General features: G+C 41.0%; 1 protein-coding gene across 1 annotated transcript in view; it reads right to left on the reverse strand.

Annotated features, from left to right (window-relative positions):
- Positions 1-202: 202 nt before the first annotated feature.
- Positions 203-15,531, reverse strand: part of LOC126175654 (uncharacterized) — a 145,610-nt gene continuing 130,281 nt past the window's right edge. Inside the window, exons 7-8 of the mRNA XM_049922555.1 lie at positions 12,650-12,760; positions 203-625 (exon numbers count right to left, since the gene is read on the reverse strand). Of these exons, the coding sequence (XP_049778512.1) occupies positions 423-625; positions 12,650-12,760 (314 nt within the window). The 3' untranslated portion in view covers positions 203-422. The remainder of the gene's footprint in view (positions 626-12,649; positions 12,761-15,531) is intronic.

The raw sequence follows: 15,531 nt of genomic DNA on the forward strand, positions 1-15,531 counted from the left end.
CCAATTTGGTGACCAGCTATCAAACATAATGGGATAATGGGCATAGAGAAAAAGTCAGTCTAATGGAGAGAGTGAGTGATTGAAGTGCCCCAAGAAAAACTGAAGAATTCTATCTTATGGTGGGATGTTTTTCAAATGAACCTGCCTCATTATAAATAGACTCCGAATACAATTTTAGTATTTGAATAAAGAAATGAAACATACAAATTGCAAAAATCAAGTGTGTATTAATAACAACATATGTGCAATAATTATATAAAGTGAAATGTAGATAAGTATACTACAATTAGATCTCACAGTGTATGAATTTTGAGGATGTGATTCTATCATACAATCATTAAAACACTTTCTATGCAATTTATTATTTGGTGATTATGTACAGAAAATGGCTTGTGGCTTGAAAGGAAGGAAAAAACTAGTTTTTATCTGGAACTAGTATTGAATGGTCTAATATCAACAACACGATAATTCATTTTCTTTCCTTTCAAATGAGGTTCCAGAGAGAAGTTAGCTGCATCCTTCAAACACCAGTTTTGTCTATTGCCACCCTTTATAAGGTGTTTGAAGGAATCCCAAACTCTTCTCTGAAAGTCTTCATTCCTGATGAACTCCTGAGGTTGGCAACCTGAAAGTTGAGGCAGAAAGATCAGCATCTTTAGTACTAACAATTACAAGTATCATAAACAAATAAATGTCCATTGCCAGGCCACAATATCATCTGCAGCTTACCATTTAAATAAAATACATTCTATTACAATATGAATGCCCTCCCTACATACTTTGCATACAATCATTTAATTTAAATCCAATTTCAAAAGTAATTGTAGCTACTGTTCTGTTACAGAAATTATAAAAAAGAAAGTCAAAGAAAGTCATGCAGCATAAAATTTAGTTAATTTTTACAGTACAACACAAACTGCTTTTTTAGGACTACAGAAATTCCACACACATAAAAAAGGGCGGATGAAGTGTGCATTGTTTGAGTGTGCACTAGTGTTTAAGCACATAGTTTATTATATGATTAAGCCAAAAGTTAACATCTTCAGGCGATTCAATATTCCTTGCAAATATATATCTGTGAACCAGACTTGGTGAATCTGCTGTTTTGAAGGAACACATTTGATCTGCATTCCACGCTGCTTCACCTGCAACACTTTCATCTTCTGAAATATCATCTATTATCTCATCTATGTCTAGAATATGAGCTGTAATAATATTATCGACCAAACTAAGTTTTAAAAGTGGACATCACTGGAACTCTTTGCAAGCTACCAGCCAGGCTTCATAAAAGATCATTAACATGGAAATTTGCCCCTCCATGTGTTTACAGCAAAAACTATATCCACTCAGCCATGTAAACTAGCATGACATCAGTAAACCCCTGAGTCGTTTAACAATCAAACTGTCATGTATAAAAGAGCTACAGACATCTGATTACTTTACAAGTGAGTTACTGTGTTACATGTTTGACATTAAGCATGAAAAAGTTTGAAATTATGTATGAAGTTCATTGGAAGTCACTAAGTGCTCTCATTCTCAAATAATAGATGAATATAGTCTCAGTAATTGATGTGCCATGAGCTACACTGCCTCAAGACAAATAAACAGTTTCTAACTGTAATACTTGTCATACTACATTTAACTTTTAATATAAGATTATACTTCTTAATTAGAGATTATGACAGCATTTTACATTTTTAACTTCGATCAGTGATTATATGAAACACTGAAAATTAAATTTTTGTTCTCCCTGGAAGCTATTAGATAGTCAACCTAAAACTGTGGACCACAAACAATGAACCATGAATTGGATTAGCCATTTAGTAATATAGCTATCCTAAAAAATTCCAGGGGACTGATACACGCATTTTGTTACTTGGCCTTCTAGGAACACTTGACAATGATTTAAGGTTCCACATCCCACACAGCTGAAGTAAAACTCAGATTATCCCGGAGACTCAGCAACTTCACAGAATCTGTTGTAGAAACTGTTATAAAACAGTTTTTTCACTTTCAGAATTCCTTGATGCATGAACTGAACTTAGCTGGTTGTAATGGGAGCAAGGCAAGCAAGTTTAATATTTTGCAGAGATTCATCTTTCCGGTGGTCAGGAAAGTTGTCTGCAAGAAGCACAATCCTGCAGTTTTCTTTCATATTGTGATCAAATGCCTTCAACCATGTGACAAATTGTATTCTTGGCTTCCAGGCTAGATGATGATTCATGAACTTGCTTAGCAGTTCCACACATTTTTGAAGCAACTGAAATGACACGAAATTCAATTTCTCTATATTCTCAGCATTAGCACAAGCTAGTACTGTTGTTCTGTCTTTGTTGTGATTCCCAGCACACAGAGTGTAAGTTTCCAACACCAGCTTACAACATAGTCCAAATTTGCCTGCATTAAATATAGCACGACTTTCATTCTATTCCCTGTTGCCTACTGTGATGCCATATTTCCAGGCTTTAACATCATCTTTGTTCATGCATTTGGCCACACCACTGATATGTAAATAATTACAGTGTGTTGCTTAAGCAAGGTGCGCCACCCCCTACACACAGTAAAATTCACTGTTTCCACCTTACTCATAATTTTTAAAGCCTTGGCTTAAATTACTGGTCCACATAGAGTAATTGACACAACCCTTGTTGTGTGAATTGAATTAAAATGTTTTCCAGCTCAGCACGTCTCTCAGCTTTCATCTTCTGGCACTTTCTTCCTTACCAAACAATTTGTTCAAGGTTCTCTCATTTTCTAATAATATCTCTCAATGTCAAAGATGGTCGCCCGAGATGCTTGAGTTGTGTGCATAAGGTGTGCTTGCTTGTGTGTATGAATGGTGTGTGTTTCTTTTTTGCTGATGAAAGCCGTGGACAAAAGCTTTATGTAAGTGTCTTTTAATTATGTCTGTCTGCAACTTAATGTGCCTTCTTTATGGTAAGTAGCAATCTGTGTTTTCCTACATTGTTGAGAATAAGTACATCAGAGGAACCAATGGCTGAGGAGAGACTTAAGCCTCATGAAACAGTCCAATTTTACTCAGCCCAAAATATTATTTTGGTTGTATTAGATTACAGAATTAATTTCATTTGATACTGCAATATAAGAGGCAGGAAGACTCAGAAATGAAAAAAGAGGGGGTTAGGATAGGAGAAGGGGTTGAACATATTTCTGTGGATAAAAAAGTCTAAATGAAGAAAGACTTGAAGGTAGAAAGAGGGAAAAGAAGTACAAAAGTATGAGGCATTGAAGTAGAAAGTAAAAAGTAGTGTGGAAGAAATTGCATGTTGCAAGCAACACTTAACATTTAAGGAGAGTTATAGTTAAAATAAAATGACTTCATGAAAGACAGTTTGCAGTGGCAGAAGGCAATACTGCCTGCATGCAGGCACCATGCTTGACAACATTCTACATGTTTCAACAGACGAGGCAACATGCAGGCATTCAGGGCCTGAGGAAAAACTGTGATGCACCAAGTTTCGGCATACTAGTTGGGGCCACAAAACAAACTCCTGTGACAGAAATCAGGTCACTTCACTTCCACTTGCAAAATAATAGAGATGAAAGGTCATGACACACAGGATCCATTTCAGGGAAGATGGAATTTGTTACAACACCCGAAATGATGCAATTTTATTTATATACATCACATCTACATCTAAGAGTTTCACAGAGGTCAAGAATAGGTGATGTTGATCCACTGGAGGTGCACTTGAGAAGGAAAGCCCTGCTAATTAGGGCAGTGGCCAAGTGATATAAGATGTATGTTCTGATCCTGGTGAGATTCTGTGTGCTCGGATTCAAATGGCACTCTGGGTAACATTTCTTACTCTTTGTTGGGAGCATAGTCTTTACATAAAAAAAACAAATTTTATTATGAGCAATGAAAAAAAAGGGGAGGGGCAGTACATGTATACTTGATGACAAGTGTTTCAACCGCAACACAGACTGATAATTATGTATTCTCTTTGAAGGCATGTGACCTTATTATTGAAGGAATATCACCCCCCCCCCCCCAGAAAATACCCACATCATGAGGCCCCCCCCCCTCTCTCTCTCTCTCTCTCTCTCTCTCTCTCTGTGTGTGTGTGTGTGTGTGTGTGTGTGTGTGTGTGTGTGTGTGTGCGTGCGTGCGTGCGTTTGCCAAAGGCTCACTTATTTTCTTCCTGTAACTGTAATCATCACAGAGTGTTGGATGATATTTATCACGTAAGTAGGGAAAGCAGAGAAATCTTCATCATCAAGCACACTGGGTGCTTGATGTAACAACCCAGAACATAGCTACAGCGCAGAGCCATAACTAGGGCTCAGTCGCCAGACAACGACCTGCCTACTCAGCAGCAGCAAGACATTTCCACATGGAATACTGCCAACCAATGGCCTGGGATGTTGACCGACCTCTAGGAAACTTACGCAATTTGATCTACTGCCATGTGACGACTGATGGACCTAGATCACGCTGGTCCAGAATTAGACTCTGGGTGATGCTGTGACCTGCGGCAAAGTCAGGAGACATCAATGGCTGCCTTGTGTCTGTAGCAGAGCCTCATTCAGAACCCTGGCCACCACCGCTGACTCAGTGCCCAGCATGCCAGCAACACTAGGCCAGAAGGCTGACAGTGTGTGTATGCCGCATTCCACGTGCTGTGTCCATCTTGCCTGCCACTACAAGTGGAAATATCATAAGCTGATACCAAACTGTACCAGAGATGATGGTGCACCTGAATGACTGTTCAGTTCTATAGTGATTCAAATGGGACAGCACCATATACACTCCTGGAAATTGAAATAAGAACACCGTGAATTCATTGTCCCAGGAAGGGGAAACTTTATTGACACATTCCTGGGGTCAGATACATCGCATGATCACACTGACAGAACCACAGGCACACAGACACAGGCAACAGAGCATGCACAATGTCGGGACTAGTACAGTGTATATCCACCTTTCGCAGCAATGCAGGCTGCTATTCTCCCATGGAGACGATCGTAGAGATGCTGGATGTAGTCCTGTGGAACGGCTTGCCATGCCATTTCCACCTGGCGCCTCAGTTGGACCAGCGTTCGTGCTGGACGTGCAGACCGCGTGAGACGACGCTTCATCCAGTCCCAAACATGCTCAATGGGGGACAGATCCGGAGATCTTGCTGGCCAGGGTAGTTGACTTACACCTTCTAGAGCACGTTGGGTGGCACGGGATACATGCGGACGTGCATTGTCCTGTTGGAACAGCAAGTTCCTTTGCCGGTCTAGGAATGGTAGAACGATGGGTTCGATGACGGTTTGGGTGTACCGTGCACTATTCAGTGTCCCCTCGACGATCACCAGTGGTGTACGGCCAGTGTAGGAGATCGCTCCCCACACCATGATGCCGGGTGTTGGCCCTGTGTGCCTCGGTCGTATGCAGTCCTGATTGTGGCGCTCACCTGCACGGTGCCAAACACGCATACGACCATCATTGGCCCCAAGGCAGAAGCGACTCTCATCGCTGAAGACGACACGTCTCCATTCGTCCCTCCATTCACGCCTGTCGCGACACCACTGGAGGCGGGCTGCACGATGTTGGGGCGTGAGCGGAAGACGGCCTAACGGTGTGCGGGACCGTAGCCCAGCTTCATGGAGATGGTTGCGAATGGTCCTCGCCGATACCCCAGGAGCAACAGTGTCCCTAATTTGCTGGGAAGTGGCGGTGCGGTCCCCTACGGCACTGCGTAGGATCCTACGGTCTTGGCGTGCATCCGTGCGTCGCTGCGGTCCGGTCCCAGGTCGACGGGCACGTGCACCTTCCGCCGACCACTGGTGACAACAACGCTGTACTGTGGAGACCTCACGCCCCACGTGTTGAGCAATTTGGCGGTACGTCCACCCGGCCTCCCGCATGCCCACTATACGCCCTCGCTCAAAGTCCGTCAACTGCACATACGGTTCACGTCCACGCTGTCACGGCATGCTACCAGTGTTAAAGACTGCGATGGAGCTCCGTATGCCACGGCAAACTGGCTGACACTGACGGCGGCGGTGCACAAATGCTGCGCAGCTAGCGCCATTCGACGGCCAACACCGCGGTTCCTGGTGTGTCCGCTGTGCCATGCGTGTGATCATTGCTTGTACAGCCCTCTCGCAGTGTCCGGAGCAAGTATGGTGGGTCTGACACACCGGTGTCAATGTGTTCTTTTTTCCATTTCCAGGAGTGTATGAATATTAGTGCAGGCTTTTGATTTTTGCTTGTGGGATGCATTCCCTTGGGTATCTTTGTTATCTTGTATTCTTATACTCATGTAGCCTTGCTTTCCACTAAGTCGAGTTTAGACTCAGATGTATTTCTTAAAGGCCAAAGGGCTCGCACTCAAAGTAATGCAGCACCATGCATGAAGTCACACAATGCAACTTGTTGGGCATGTCAATGGATAGGGCATTACGTTGGCCTTTGCCAGGAGTGCATCTAACTTAGACATGGGAAACCATGGATTCCAAGAGGACTTAGGAATAGGCCAAAATAGCCTTAAGTTTCTCTTGTAAATACGAATTTTGTAAGTACTGTACATAGTAAAGTTTAGACTGAACTTATATGTGAATAGTTATTGGGACTTTGCACATTTAGTAGTAAAGGTAAATGTAACCGGTGGTAGTTCAGAGCTGACCAAGTAGAACATGGTCTACACAACAGAATCGGATGGTTTCCTGTCTTCGCATTATATGACCTTGACTGAAAGCAGCAATATGCTGAGACACCACATGGATGCAAGATGAGCCATTGGTCCTGGCACCACCAATTAAACTGCTCCATGTCTGTGAGGACACTGTGCACATAAATACAGAGAATTAGGCTTACATATCGGTAGTGTTTTGACACTACAGGATAACGTATTGAGTACTAGAGAAAGTTTTATACGTTTTTGAAAGGTGTATTATGGGCATAGGAGTGTAACTGCAAAATGACCTGCCTGCCCAGCAATAGCCAGATAATTCCCTGCAGTCGACATGCTGGTCATAGCCTCCATCACAGAGCTGGTGTCCTGAAGCAGGCAGTGAGGTGTCTTTGTTGTAGCCAGCGATGTCCTAGTGATGTGATGGCTGGCAGTGTCACCATGGAGATGAACCCTATATTTTAGTCTGTGGCACCTGTAGTTGTGCCATTACTCTACTGATAACATTTAGACACAATGGTTGTAGAGTCATTCAAAGATAGCCTAAACTCAACAACACTGATACACCCCAGTCATACGATAGAATTAAATGGTGACTTTAACCTGGCCAGTATTGACTGGCAAAACAGTGCACAATGTACACTGTATGGCAACTGACTCAAATAACTGGTTCTACAACTGATATGCGAAAGGAATATTTTATCTGTCCTAGTTATTAAAAGACGTGATTTTCTCAAGAGAATCAATAATGAAAGACGGATTAGTGACTATGACGCTATTACAGGAAGCTGATCAAGAAAATTGGGGGTGCATTTGTGTTAGGTTAAACTGATTGTCACTCTCAACTTATTTGAAGGATGAAATGAGAAAATTTAGTTCAGATCTGTCATAAGTAGAACAATTGTGACCAAAGCTGAAAGATGTCATGAACTGTAGTCTGGACAAGTACTTTCCAAGTAAAGGAATAAAAGATGGTCAAGAGACACCCAGGTTTAGTAGTACTATTTGGGATAGAAAAGTTCTCTGTATCACAGGCTTTAATCTCAATGTTCTGAGAACTCACATTCAGATATAAGTCAATAGATATCTCTCACATAACGAATATTTCACATGATATAACTACAACATCAAAATTGGAGAAATTTGGGCAAATACATAGAGATACCAATTGTGGTATCGGCCAAAGAGTGAGGTGCGAAATCGAGGTTGGTAACTCACAATGCAACCACAAGAGAAGATATTTGCTGCAAACCGCACCAATGAATGAGCACACCAATGTAGCAATGCCCAGAAATGTTTTGCTACGCCGTCACAACCACTTTTACTTAAGGCCTAGAACAGTACCACTCAGCGCAATCCAACATCAACTAAGACAACATGGTTGACAGCTGTAACCATAAATAAGTTTTCTATACAGACAACCATATGCATATTTAATGTAAAAACCTTGAACAGGTTTCGATACGCCAATGGTATCTTCGTCAGAAGGAAGTCACATAAATTACATGATATTAAAATTGTAAACATACATGATGAGCTAAGGAGATCAAATCAAATAGGCCGCAAACAGGTTACAACAGATACAGCTACTAATGTCTGCTCTTTTAACAAGCTGTACCTATTGCAACAATTTTTACTGTTTCCTTGGAGGACTTTGTCATATTTTCTACTGTTTAACTTGAGCTCCTTCACTCATCATGTACATTTACAATTTTAACAACATGTGGTATTTGCTCCTGCTATTTTTCAACATTTCCTGGAAAAATTAATGGCAGAGGTCACTTCTTGTACAAACTATTGGATGATATTGTTGTCGTGAGGTCATACGTCAACATTTGGCAAATTTAAACTACATGTTGCAAGTTTTTTCCGTGGTTGGTGTAACGTGAAACAAGGACAAGCGCTCTTTCTTCCATAAACATCTTGACTGATTAGGACACATAATTAATGCACACGAAATTCATCCTGCTACTTCGCACATAAAAGATCTGCTGGCATCCCATAACATTAAGGATCTCCAAGCTGCAATGTGGAAACTTACCTTTGACATCAAATTCATTGCCAACACTGCACAAATTGCTGCTGCACTGAACCAAATGTGCCAGAAAAATGTTCCTTGGTGTTCTTTCAAGAATTTGAGAAATTAAAGCATGTGTTATTAAGCCATCATTGTTTGATGCATCTTCTTACAGAACTGGAGCTGTGCTTTCCCATACAATTGGTTCTCCAGGTAGGTCTATTTCTTTTGCTTCAAAAACTCTTACAAAAGTGCAGTGTAGTTACAGTCAGCTTGAAAAAGAGGCATTCTCCATTATCTATGTTGTTACCAATATGTGCCAAAATTTGTACTGGCAGAAGTTATATTTGATTAAGATTATCAGCCTTTAATGACCTTGTTCAATCCTTCCAAGACTGTTCCATTACAGACAGCACAAAAATTGCAATGTTGGGCTTTAATATTGTCTAATTATCAGTATGAGTTGTAGTACAACCACCAACATTTGAATGCTGACTTGTCTTGGTTACTGGTCAGTACTGACACAGCATTTGATTGATCTGAAGAATCAGGTTTTCAAATTTGTACCTAGTATTCTAAAACTCTTCAAAATCTTCCTCTCAATTTTTGGTGCATAGCCACAGCAACTGCTGCTGACCAGCTCTTCAGGTTGTTCTGTAAAATGTAGGCCACTGGTGGCTGCATGGTTTGAAATAATTTCCCCACCCAATGGTGCATCGCTATTTTTCCCATTGTTACGTGCTATGCACAGCCAGGTGTTCAATTTTTGCATATGGGGAATGCTGATGGATGTGTTCGTGATTCCTCACTCCCTCAGTGGGAAGTTTTTCCTTTATTGCATCTTCGCACAAAGCAACGCTAAATATCACTGTACTTGGCAAGCCATAGATGCTCAGATTGAACAAATGACCTCTCCTTGCAATATTTGTGGAGAACACCTATCAGTTCTGCTCCAATGCTGTTTTGAGTTGCCATGCCTGTCCGGGCCATGGCAATGCATCCAAATTGAGTTCATAGGTCTGTTCTGGAACATGCTATGGTTGCTGGTGGTAGATGGATATATTAAATTTCCTTTCGTTGTCCTCATGACATCCACCACTACTGCGAGCACAGTATCAACTTTGTTTTCTATTTTTTTTTTTGTCTTGAAGGTCTTCCTATGGGTATCGTCTCAGACAATACTCCACAATTCATGTCGTCTTGCAGTATGCTAGCTGTGTGATCACTGTATTAAGCAGAGCTTTACATGAAAGCTATTGTTAAATGTACTCTTGAGTGAGAGGCTCGTATTTTGTGTGTATCAAGAGCTACATTAATGTTCAGAGACAGTTGTGAATACTCATGTCATTCCTGTGGAAGTGGATTGTACAAAGTTAAGTAATTCTTCTTATCAGTGTTATTATTAAGTGAAATAATATTTTGTGTGTTATAGTGCCCATATGCTCTTCTCCTGGAACAAAGTAAAGAGCCCACCGTTGTACTGATGAGCGTATTTTCGTCCAGTGCAACACCAACAATTTTTCTTTGTGTGTTTCTGCTCTGGATGAAACAAGAATGGGGGAAATGTTTCTGATACATCATTTGCCCAGTGCTGCAGACTATACATTGGCTTGTGGAGCACGATAACTGACTATTAACTTACAAGGTAAAATTCACAAATGAAAAAATACAACTGATTATAAAAGTTTTACAGCAAGTGCTCATGGTAATAGAAATGTATTAAATGTGAATCACCATATTCTTAAGCCTGTGATTGTTTAAAGGAAAAGTGAGAGGGATGGTACAGTGATCAGAGAAGAGGAAATACATAGCAAAGAATGTTGGTTTAAAGGGCACTTATGGTTCTAAAGGAGGAAAAATATACTTACTGTATTTACCAGAGTATAAGACAACCATGATTGCAAGATACAGATTCTTTTTCAAGAGGTGTTTTGAGAAAAAATTATTTTTAAAATATTCTGATAAATCAAAATTATGAACTGTTTTACTGACATAAAATAATCTGCCTAAAAAGTTAACATTATACCTATTCTCAATTTATGCCATTTATTGATTGCCTACATTTTGATAATATAAGGAGAAATAAAATAAACAAAAAAGTCACTTACTTAAATTGCAGACCATTTTCTTCTCTAAATTTTTCACTTACTAACCCTATCATTATTTTTAATCACCAGGATTCTCGTAGCACAGCTGTGAAATTTGTATCTTTGTTGTCACAAATACTTGACTGTTTCTTCTAAATACGTTGTGATTTCTGAGGTTTTGGTTACTGTGGGACCTGAGATCAGATCTGTTTCTTTTCAAATACATTTGGACTTCCCTTCTATATTGACATGGGAATGTTACAGTTTCTTGCTTCCAAACATATTGTCTGCCCACTGCTCTCATTGGCTGCACAGTACCAGCAACTGAAGTACACCCTTTCATTCCTGACATATGTTACAGTGATCATCGACAACATTGCAGTACGAACCACATAAGTATGCCATTGGCCCCCATCTGGACTTCTACCACCTCCTTGTTGAGTATGTGTTCAATTTTAAAGTCAGTTCAATTCCAACTACAATTGGACTCAGGCAAACTGCAGTTTAAACATAGTTCATGTTCCTAAAAAGCCAAAGTATGCAACACAGATTCCCCTGGTTGGCAACATGACAATTTGCTGCCCGCTCACTACTCCCCTCCCAGCACTCATCTAGTTCTCAGCCAAGATGGTATCACAGTTCCCCCTCCAACCCTTCTATAGTTCTGTGCATGAGCAACTGTGAAATACTGATGCAATATCTTCTAGGGTGCAAGCATATTAACAACAACAAGAACAACAAATACATAAATAAAAGATCGTAATCACAATTCAATCTAATTCTTGAACTTGCGTTCATTCTGCCTTCTACAGATGTCTGTTAGTACTATCTCCATGGCAGATCTTGCTGCTGTAATTTATTCTTGTGACAATAATTGCAGTCTGTTTAATATAATTTATTTCATTTGTTATACATTTCATTCTCAATAAATTTTCTTTCTTGTTTTACCTGAATGTCAGCATCATGTTCTAAAGCTGATTACGTTTTTATCTGGAACTCTAAAACAAGAACGTGACCGAATTTCTCATTTGAACCCACTCAGTAAATCATTACAGTCTTTCATGATCATTGATCTGGATTCAGAATCAAGTAACGTTTTTTGAAATACAACATTTCTGCTTTTGGATGTTATCTTTACTTAAAAAGCAGCATAATGTTTGTACAAGGTATCCATACGTGTATGAGAGCTTTTACTGCAAACCTGTTCAAACACACAAAGTGTTTGTAAGATGATAGAATTTGGTGCTATGTCCACCAGTGTTTAAGCAGGGTAATAAATAGTTGTAGTGACTAGTTCATAGTTTCTTGCATATCCACTGCACTACTGCTGTGTGGGTTAAATGCCACGTCAGGAAATCTAGAGCTTATTCGAAGGTGAGTATCATTTGCCAATCCTGCCTTTCCGAATTCTTCAAAATAAATCTGCATGAGACCAAAGCTTCATCTCTAAATGTAAGACGAGCTCTGCAGACTCTATTAAACATTGTAAAAATGCTGCAATAGTTTAATCTTTGATTATAAGATGACCCATATTTTTTGAATGAAGAACTGGGTAAAAGCCTTGTCTTATAATCAGGTAAACAGGACAAGTATACATAAAAATCAAACAGTTCTTTATTTATCTTTTCTTGCTTATGGCATATTACTATACCAACACTCTTAACATCGACAGAACCTCTCATAGTTCTTCAGTGTCCTTAATGGAACTAATGATCATTCTGATGCTGAAATAACTGTAATTTACTGTCTATTGATAAAAATCTGTGTCACACATGCTGTGAGTTGTTGCCAAACTATCCCAGTAGTTTGTTCCACAAGGGATAAATAATGCAATAAGCACACAACAAATAATGGGAAAATCAATGCAGACTCAGTGCTACTAGCTCCAAAATACTTACCAAATAGTTTTGTTGCCTGATCACCAGTAAGAGCTACTTTCATTGTCTCTTGGGTCTCATCATATATTTCAAGCTCAACATAGAACATTAACTTCAGAGATTTCTGAGAATCTGAAACAGTATTTATCAAATATACACATATCCTAGAAATCATATTTTCCAATATTTAAAACATATTTTTCTTGTGCTGCATTATTTTTACAGGAGAAAAGATTTAAATTAGCTCATTTTCGGAAAGTGGTTTTGGTAATACATATGTTGTAGAACTACAGTACCAGAATCACCATAAAATGAGTACCGGAAAAATCCACAGGATACTGACATCATCATCTTAGTTCTTGTTACAAACTAAATGTAACTTTAAATATGAACAGTGTAGGAGAAAAGACAGACTGCTACTTACCGTAAAGAAGACATGCCAAGTTGAGACAGGAACAATTAAAAGACACTCACATATAGATTTTGGCCACAGCCTTCATTCGTAAAAGAGATGTGCGCGCGTGCACACACACACACACACACACACACACACACACACACACACACACACACACACACGCACAAGTGCATCTCACCTCACGCAGATTGACTGCCAATCCCAGCATCTCAGGCTGGAATGCAACATCACATGGGTGCAAGCAGCAATCTGGGTGGAGTGAGGAAGGGGAACGGAAATGAATAGTAGTGCAAGGGGTACGGGTGGGGAGAGAGACAAAAGCTATATGGTGGAGCGTGCAAGGACTAGATTGTCGACAGACGCAGCGTCAGGAGGTTGTGGGGCAGGGAGGTGGGGGGAAAAAAGGAACTAAAAAGGAGAGGAGTGGGGAAACATGGGTGGCTGCATTGGCAGAGAGCTGCAAATAAACAGGGTGGGAGATCAGAATTGGGGGGGGGGGGGGGGGGGGGGGACAGAGGGTGGAAACTGTTGGGTGGCGGGTGTGGGAACAGTGTGTTACCTTAGGTTGAGGCTGGGATAGTTACAGGAGTGGAGAATGTGTTGTAAGGATAACTTCCATCTATGCAGTTCAGAAAAGCTGGTGGCGGAGGGAAGGATCCAAATGGCTTGGGTAGTGGAGCAGCCATTGAAATCATGTGTATCAACGATTGTCCGTGCACAACACTGACTTCGTGATGGCGTGGATTGCTGATGCAGCTTCTAATGCCCCAGATTACTTCCTCCGACAGTTATAATTACATTTATTCCTATTGATCTCACTTCACCCTCATCCTGACATATTTAAGCGTTTTGTTTTCCACACCTGGCCCTGCCACCTGAACTTTTGATCCTCGACACAACGCATCCTCCGCCACCTGTCTTCAATTAATGCAACATACACACTCTCCCATACTTCATTGTTCTTTATTACCCGTGTTTCCGCATGTTTTTACCATATTTGTGCGTCATGTCACATGGTTTCAAGTATTTTTTATGTATCTGTGCATACTTTTGCGTATCTGTTGGGGGTTTCTGTGTGTCTTTACGTATTTTATATGCATCTTTTCACTTATCCAGCTCCTTTAACAACCATAAACACCTATTTTGCCCATTTCTGCGTCATTCCGATTTCCTTCACATCATTTCCGCCACAATGGACTTTTGCTCCATCTTTCTGCATCAGTTCAGAAGAGTATCCCCCTCCCTAGCTAAAGCCCAGTCCAACATCCTGTTTCTCAAATACTACCTAAACCATGGAAACTCCCCAAACAGTCTAACTGCAAAAACTACTTTCTCTGTATACCACCCCCCTTTCAGATACTATTAATCTGCAATCCCTACACCATAAATCACAACTCTGATGTTGAATCCCTTGCTCTCCAGCACCTGGGGGAGAATTCCAGACACCACCTCCATAAGTTATCCAACCCGCTGGCAGCCTTCTGCTGCTTTGGGGCACCACAATCCAACCCGTATCATATCCACATTGTTTCACCTCATCTGTCCCTCATAGCAGCTAAAACCTGCCTAGCCGACCTTTTCAACTTGCCACATCCTCCAAAACTCCCTACCAACCCTCCACCAAATCCATATCCAGGGCCAAAACATTCCCATGACAGAGTTGTTAACCTCTCCACCAAAATCCTCAGCTCCACAGAAGTTTCAGTCATTTACAAAGGCGTTATCTTTAGCCCTACACCCAAATTTAACCATTCTGGACTTGTCAAAGACCTACTCTCCTTCTACCGATGCCCGCAGTGGAACCACTTCTTTGCCACCCATCTCTCCAACCAAAACCACCCTAATTCCAACACTGAACCCTGCATCTTCCATTTCATATCAACATCCAACCATGATCCTAATCCCGTCTCACCTAACCACCCACCCTTCCTGGAATTCCTTACCTCCAACTTGGCCTCACCATCCTTCCCCAGGCCTCTTCCCCAGAACATCAAAATTTCAGTAGAAGAAAGAACAGCCACACACAACCTTAAAACAAAATCCTGACCTAATCATCCTACCTAAAGACTACGGTTCTACCACTGTTGCTATGAATAACAGTGACTACCTCTCAGAATGCTTCTGTCAATTATCTGACTCCTCCATCTATAAACTCTGCCAGAGTGATCCCATCCCAAAACTCCAACACAAACTCCAGTTCCTGCTTAAAGTTGTAGGCCCTTCCCAGAATATTTCCTCTGAATCCATTTCCCTCCTCACCCCTATAACAACCCAACCACCCATCTTCTAGATGCTCCCAAAAATACACAAATCCAACAATCCTGGACACACCACTGTGGCTGGTTATTGTGCACCCACTGGAAGAATTTTGGCCCTCACTTGCCAACACCCCTAACCAACTGCCCATAATGTAGCCTCCCACATCAAAGACACCAACCAGTTCCTTCACCAACTCTCCATCATCCCCACCCCCTTACCTTCTGAA

This window comes from Schistocerca cancellata, chromosome 3 (assembly GCF_023864275.1).
Source record: "Schistocerca cancellata isolate TAMUIC-IGC-003103 chromosome 3, iqSchCanc2.1, whole genome shotgun sequence".
Taxonomy (NCBI): domain Eukaryota; kingdom Metazoa; phylum Arthropoda; class Insecta; order Orthoptera; family Acrididae; genus Schistocerca; species Schistocerca cancellata.